The 8,253-nt window shown below is 33.0% G+C and overlaps 1 protein-coding gene across 1 annotated transcript; it reads left to right on the plus strand.

Annotated features, from left to right (window-relative positions):
* Window positions 1-2,296: 2,296 nt before the first annotated feature.
* On the plus strand, window positions 2,297-7,280 carry Or7g26b (olfactory receptor family 7 subfamily G member 26B; the record flags this gene model as incomplete). Its single annotated transcript, XM_087564311.1, has 2 exons — window positions 2,297-3,230; window positions 7,252-7,280. Coding segments are annotated over 2 exons (963 nt in total), but the record flags the coding sequence as incomplete, so codon positions are not given.
* Window positions 7,281-8,253: the final 973 nt, after the last annotated feature.

Here is an 8,253-nt window from a genome sequence, read left to right on the forward strand (position 1 = left end):
TAAGTGCTTATGGGTTTGGCAATAAATTTAAGGTCTCATACAGAGGTGCTCCCCTTCCTAACAATAGTTCTGTGTCCATTGAATACCTGATGATTTGGCTATTCTCCATTTCACAATGACCATAGAAAGGTAAGTCAATCTACTGTTGATTTCTAGATACTTATATCTGAATCTATGTGAAAAAATACATGCAGAAGAAGGTGAGCATTATGAAGTTTCACACAGGGACTTGGTTTAGTATCACAATTGCCTAAGTCTTTTGAAATCTCTATTGTGATACAATCATCTGGACTAATTTGCACATTTTGAGAATGTAAGGGGAAAGATCATTTTTTCAGCTTTGTATTCTTTTTCTCAGATCAAAATATGTCTGAATACAAAAAAAAATTCATTTACACCTAGGATCTGTGAGAACACTGGGAATTTGGATGCAGCCACACACCAAGAAAAATGAAGATCCCATCTAAGTTCCAAACCACAACATCTCAAAATACATTAAATCATAATAAGCACATAAATGTTGAAATAATTAAAAATTCTCACTGATCTCAACTTTTTAGAGTTACCATTCAAATTTAGAAAATTATTCAGTATATATCAAAGCCAGCATAAACACTTTATCAAACTGCTGCTTCTCTCCTACCTGGTAATAAAAGGTATTTCTCCTCCTTGATTTACAATAAAAATTTCCTTAATTATTGCTTCACAGTTTATATATAATCACATATGTGAAGAATGTACTTAAAATATTAAGAATAGAAAATTTAATATCAATTTAAAAATTGGAAAATTTGTATGCTCAAAAAATTTATTTGTGCACTATCTATAGTTAAATTGATAAAATTGAATGGAAGAGGTCATTAATGAAACTGTACAGTAAATAGGAAGTAAAATCTTTGTTATACCCAGTTTTCACATAATAAACTCAAAATAATTGTGTACTTTTCATAAGTATTTAATGTTTTTTCAGAAAATACTAGAATTATAATTTTAGGATTTCACTGTTGGCATTTATATATAGATAGATATTGATATAGATATCGATAGGTAGATAGATAAACAGACAGATAGATATAGATATAGATATATTGATTATATTATATATAATCTTAGTATTACTTCGTTTTACTTATTACATGCAACACTGAAATTTCCACTTCCTCATATCCAGTGTTCTCATACTACATATGAACTATTGATGTTCATTGCCCCTAAAACTCACTGCTATAGAAATTCCATGCATTTCGTATATTTTATCCTGGAAACTAGAGATACCATGTTGTTTAGTATAGCAGGGAATAAACCCCAAAGAAAATGTAATTAAGTTTTCCTTATGTTGAATAATGTTTTATTTTTTTTTACAAATTAGTTTGTATATGTTTATCTTTCATTCAAATCAAATAACTTGTAAAGTTTCAATTTGTGAACACTTTTCAAATAAAACATGCATAGTGGCTTTAAGTCAGACTGAGAGAATAATTTTTGAATCATGAATGATGTTCACTGTGTGGTAACTTGATTCTGTCCATAATGAAAGGAATCTAACAAAAGAAAATCTATAGGTTCTTTGATGTTATGTGTTTATATGCTTTGCATATTAAAAATTCATAATTTTCTCTTGTACATCTTCTCTTTTGCTTAAGTTTACTTCTCAAGTAAATTTTTATATTGATCAATAAGCAAATATAAATGTAAAATAAAAGAAAAGTTATGAAAAAAGGTTACTATAAATGATTCTGATTTCAAGATAGGTTTGTGATTTTTATATTGATTAAGTTCTTTCTTAGTTAATGCCATACATTTTGATAACTCACTATTGTACTTTAAATCTCTCACTTGTTTGTTTGATTCCCGTCCCTATTATTTCCCCACATCCCTCCAAACCTTTTTCTCCTATGCCACAACTTCAAAAACTATAGTGATTCTTTTGAATTTCATTCTCCTAATTCTGAAAAAATAATGGGAAAAGTGATATTAAAATGTGTTGATGAACATTTGTGTTAAGGAGTGGTAATAAAGGTAGTAGTAATCAGAGTGAAAAAAGGAGAGATGATTGAGAAAACGAGTATATTTTATGATTTGTGTAATTTACAAAGAATAATTATGGATAATCTTAGACATAGGCTTCATTATTCACTTGCATTCACAATATACTTAAATATTTCTATTGCAGCAACTATAAAAGAAACATTTTGATAACTTGTTGAAGTGGGTACACTATGTCATGTCTTCCCTAAGGTTTTGTATAGTTTATACAACATAGTATTGTGTGATGTGATCACTGATTTCATTGCATCTACTCATATTCTTCAGGAACACAGAATATAGAAATCAAACATTTGCATCAGAATTTATTCTTCTGGGACTGACAGATGATCCAGAACTGCAGCTCATTCTTTTTGGAATCTTCCTCTTCATATACCTGGTCACAGTGCTAGGAAACATCATCATTATCTTGGCTGTCAGCCTTGACTCCCACCTCCACACCCCTATGTACTTCTTTCTCTGTAACCTATCCTTCACTGACATCTGCTTCATCACCAGCACTGTCCCCAAGATGCTGATGAACATCCAGAGACAGAGCAATGCCATCAGTTACACAGATTGCATTACACAGATGTACTTTGTTGTTTTTCTTAGTGGAATGGAAAACTTTCTTCTTGCAGCAATGGCTTATGATCGCTATGTTGCAATCTGCCATCCACTTAGATACACAGTCATGATGAATCCAAGCATCTGTATTGTGCTAACCTTACTCTCCATTTTCAGTAGCATGATAGATGCCCTATTACACATTTTGTTGGTGTTGCGACTATCCTTCTGCACATATTTAGAAATCCCCCAATTCTTCTGTGAACTGGCTCATATAATCAAGCTGTCATGTTCTGACACTCTTATCAATAACATCGTGGTATACATGGCAACTTTCATATTTGGTGGACTTCCATTTTGGGGCATTATTTTATCTTATGTTAAAATTGTCTATTCAGTCTTGAAAAAGCCTTCAATAAGAGGCAATTACAAGGCCCTTTCTACCTGTGGGTCTCACTTGTCAGTTGTTTTCCTGTTTTATGGTTCAGTGATTGGGGTCTATATCAGCTTTGCAGTGACTGACTCAACTAGAAAGACTGCAGTGGCTTCAGTACTGTATACGGTGGTCCCTCAGATGCTGAATCCCTTTGTGTATAGTCTAAGGAACAAAGACATGAAAGAAGCTGTGAAGAAATTAAGTGGCGTGATTATGTAACAGTACAGGTAAACAAAGTTATAGTCACCATTGAAAAATCACTTCTTTCTTCATGAGTGATTTGTCTCAATAGAATTATATTATATTTACTACTCTGTTAGTTTAAACATTGTCAAATATTGTAAATTCTGAGAAATGTTACTAATAAATATTAGCTTTGTTAGGCAATCATCTATGAAAGTGATATACTTAGATAAATTTAATGAGAATCATTGTTTTCAAAACAAATATATGAATGTATATTCATTTGTAGGATAATGAAATTATACCAAAAATATATTAACAAGCAAAGAAGTTTTTTTTATTTCAAGGATGTTGGTGGTAGCACATGACCTGCAACAGAACCTATGGCTTCTATTGCTCTTTTGAAAATTATCCTCTTCCACAGACAGGTGCAGCGAAAATTAGACATATGAAATTGAGGGAGGTAACATGACATGTGGCAAATCTTAGAGTAATGTATACAGGATATGTGAGTTGCTAGCTATTTTGGAACAAGCCTAATTTAAGTCCTAGATACTAATTAATAAATATAAGCCTGTATTTATTTATTTGGATAATGGATCAAAACTAGAGAAACTCATGCATTACACACACACACACACACACACACACACACACACAATTTATAGATATGTGTGTATAATTAAATACACATGCATATATAAAAGAAAGTGTACATGTGACATGTGGCAAAATGCAAACGAAATGGTGAATTTGAGAGAGAGTTCAATAACATGGAAAGAGTTTTAGTGATAGATACACAATATAGTAATCACGATTTAAGTTCTTTAAATATATATTTAAAATATAAATTGTAAAATGAAAGTGATATTATGAATAGCTAGATTTATGTGAAAATAGATTTTATTTTTCATTTTTCTTTCAGCATGACACACTCATTATTTAGTCACAGTGGGTAAGTGGTACAGTTTATTCTTCAGATTCTCCAGGCTTACCATCATGAACCTTCAGAATCATCCTAACCATCTACGTGGCAAGAGAGATCTGCTGCTTTTTGCCAGTCAAGGTTTCTATAACATGCTGATACTGTATATTGTTACTGTCCTTGTGCAGGTAGTCAATCTACGGGGCAGGGTTAGACTCCTCCACTTGTCTGGCTAGGACTTCAGTCATGGTCTGGAAGGGATTCATGTCACCGTTTTCTGAAAGAGCCATGTGGATGACCTCCAAGGCATCTGCAAAAGTTCTCATGGCATATTGTTCCAGAGTGGGGCACTTGTCTACCTCTTGGCTGACTCCCAGGGCACAGGATATTTCAGCTGCCCCTCCTCCATATACAACACGGTTGTAATGGATGAGGCTCCTCGCCATAAGCTCCTATCCTACCCCCACTCCTCCTCCTTCTATGAGGGTGTTTCCCCGCCCGAACCACTCTCCCATATTCTTGCCTTCCCGCCCTGACATTTATCTATACTGGGGGCTCCAGCCTTGGCAGGACCAAGAACTTCTCCCATTGGTGCCCAACCAGGCCATCCTCTGCTACATATGCAGATGGAGCCATGAGTCTGTCCATGTGTCCTGGGAGCTCTGGTTGTTATTGTTGTTCTTATGGGGTTGCAAGCCCCTGCAATCCTTTCTCTAATTCCTCCAGTGGGGACCCTGTTCTCAGTTCAATGGTTTGCTGATAGCATTCTCCTCTGTATTTTTCATGTTTTGGCTGAACCTCTCAGGAGTCAGCTATATCAGTCTCTGGTAAGCATAAACTTATTGGCTTCATCAATATTGTCTAGGTTTGGTGGCTGTATGTATATGAGCTGGATCCCCAGGTGGGGCAGATTCTGAATGGACATTCCTTCAGTCTCGGCTCCAAATTTTGTCTTCATATCTCCTCCTATGAGCATTTTTATTCCCCTTTTAAGAAGGCCTTAAGCACCTACACTTTGATCATCCTTCTTCTTGAGCTTCATGTTGTCTGTGAATTGTATCTTGGGTAACTCAAGCTTTTGGAAGTCAGGATGAAGTTTGGGGGGAGCTTACTCATACTTTCAGGATGTACAGGTTAGGGAAAGAACCCAGCTCTTGGAAATGGTAAAGTGAAAAAAACCCTTCTGCCCCATCTTGCTTTTTTCATCTCCTCATGCTTGGGGATTCATGTCTTCTAGTGGAAGAATTTAAATGACCCATTTTATTCTAATAAAATTCTACACTAAAGCCATCTGCCTCTGGCCTTTTGTTGATGTTGTTGCTGTCATTTGCTTATTTGCATGTTTTGGTTAAGACACTTATACAATGACTGCTTCTATTCACTAGCAATTAGAGGATATATGACTCTTTAAATTGCTAGTGTGATATTAACCTAACTAAGGTAACTGGAATGTATTGAGAAAAATTTCCATTTCTTTTAGGTTTTCCTATTTGTTGAAGTTTTTAGAGTATTCCACTTATGATTTGTTGTTTTTTCTTGGTTTCTTCTATTATGTCTCCCTTATTGTTTCTAAATATTTTAGTTTGAATAATCTTTATTCAATTTTTAGTTACTTTGAACAAGGATATGTCTATCCTTTTGATTTTTTTACAAGATCAAATATTTGTTCATAGATTCATTGTATGGCTTATCTGTACCATCTACTTCTTTGGGTGTGATTTCTTCTTTGTTTTTAAGTTTCAATGGTGTTATAGAATTGCTAGTGTGAAATATTTTCTTATATTCTCATTCTCAACTATATTTCAAAGCCATTGAACTACATCAATATCTCCTGAATCATATTCTAATCTTCATTTATCTACATCACTGAAAAGTCAAGCATCTCAAGAATGCATATTTATGGTTTATGGTGAATGCCTAAAATTATTTAAAAATACTTAAGACATCAGATACAAATTTGCATGAATCTCTTTATTTGAAGAATGAAAAGATACTACATTGTCATAGTTGAAAAATGTCAAATTCTCCACACCTAGAGTCTTGGTATTCACTCCCTCTCACTCCATTTATATTTTTCCACACATACTTCTTTCTCCTGGCTGTGTTATTTCCTAATTATGTATTCTTTCTTTCATGTATCTTTAATAATTCTATCTTATCCTGCCTATTATATTACTGAAACTCAATAAAACATTGTTCTTAAAATATACGCAAAAAATAAATTGTAGCTACTGTAACTCAATTTGACTCAGCTGGAGAAGAGCAAATGCTGATGATTAGAACTACAAACTAATGAGAAAATATACTGGATGGGTAAATATGTAACATTTAAAGACTGTATTTTTATTAAAAATAAATAAATAAATAAAATTAAACCTTAAAGAAGAGATAACTAATATTTGTGCTTCCTGACATATTTAAAAGCCAGGTAATTTTACTCTTCAATATAAAGGTGACTGGAATTAGCCTAACATTCACTATTGATAATATCAGAATTTATGTAAAAACAAGGATTGGCTCAAGTTTTAATAATAAACCTTAATATAGGCATATGATTAATTATTAAATTGTAGCCTTGGCCAAAAGTAAGATAATATAAAATCTTGGGACCAGATCAAATGGGTAAGAATGAATAGATTTGCATTTTTCTACATGGTGATCTCTAGTTTATCTTGAAAATGCTGTCCTTTTTTGCACTGGATGGTTTTAGCTCCTTTGTCAAAGATCAAATGACCATTGGTGTGTGGCTTCATTTCTGGGGCTTCAGTTCTATTGCATTGATCTACCTGCCTATCTTTGAACCAATACCATGCAGTTTTTATTACTTTTGCTCTGTAATACATCTTGAGGTCAGGGATGGTGAGTCCCCCAGAAGTTTTTTGTTATTCCAAATGAATTTGCAAACTGCTATTTATAACTTATAATGGAAAGTGGTCTGAAATTCTCTTTCTTTGTTGGGTGTTTGTGTGGTTTAGGTATAAATGTAATTGTTGCTTCATAGAAAAAAACCAGTAGTGTTCCTTCTGCTTACACCCAAAAGAGTGGGGAAGTTACTTTTAGATCATTTCAAGGAACCATCCAATTTTTACATTGACATATATTTCTGTTTCATCAGTTGTATATCTTATTTACTTCCTTCATTAATATTGAAAATTTCTCTTTCTTTTTCTAATTTCTTGATGTGCATCTTGAGTCTATACTACAAATCTTTATGCATAAATGTAAGCATTTATGTTACAAACTTCATCTTACAACAAGATTTGTCTAATTAAAGACTTTCTTCCACAGTGTGTTTGTATTTCTTCTAATTCTGCAGTTACTTGTTTCCTTATTTCTTCAATGAATCAATGATAAAGCAAATGTATTATATTTAACATGAGTTTCCTACAGTTTGTTTTTCATTCTTTAGTTTTGTTACATGATACATACCCACTTGCTCATTTGAAACTGAGCAACTCTCTACTCAATGATAACTTGATCAGGGAAGAAATAAAGAAAGAAATTGAAGACTTCCTGGAATTCAGTGGAAATGATGACATAGCATACTCAAACTTATGGGACACGATGAAAGCAATACTAAAAAAAATCATAGCATTAAGGACACTCTTAAAGAAATTAAAGAGATTCTATACAGGAACTTAACAGCATAAATGAAAGCCCTAGAACAGAAAAAGGAAATACATCAAAAACAAGTAAACAGAAGAAAGTAATGCAACTCAGAGCCAAAATCAACCAAATAGAAAAAAAGACAAAGATAAAAATAATGAATGAATCCAAAAGCTGGTTCTTTGAAAAAAAAATCATTGATCTACACTCATAGATTCAGAGGAATAACATAGTAAAAATAGCCATTCTACCAAATGCAACCTAGATATTAAACACAATCCTTAACAAATTACCAACACATTTTTTCAAAGTCCTGGAAAGATCAAGTCTCAAACTTAATATGAAAAAGCAAAAAATCCAGGATAGCTAAAACAATTCTAAATAAAAGAACTTCTGAGGAAAGACCTCAAGCTCTACTAAAGAGAAATAGTAATAAAAAAGGAAGGATATTGATAAAAGACAGACAGGTTGATCAAAGGAGTAGAATTGATGACCAGAAATGAAATCATAC

Source organism: Rattus norvegicus, chromosome 8 (assembly GCF_021556685.1).
Source record: "Rattus norvegicus strain SHRSP/BbbUtx chromosome 8, alternate assembly SHRSP_T2T, whole genome shotgun sequence".
In the NCBI taxonomy this organism is placed as follows: domain Eukaryota; kingdom Metazoa; phylum Chordata; class Mammalia; order Rodentia; family Muridae; genus Rattus; species Rattus norvegicus.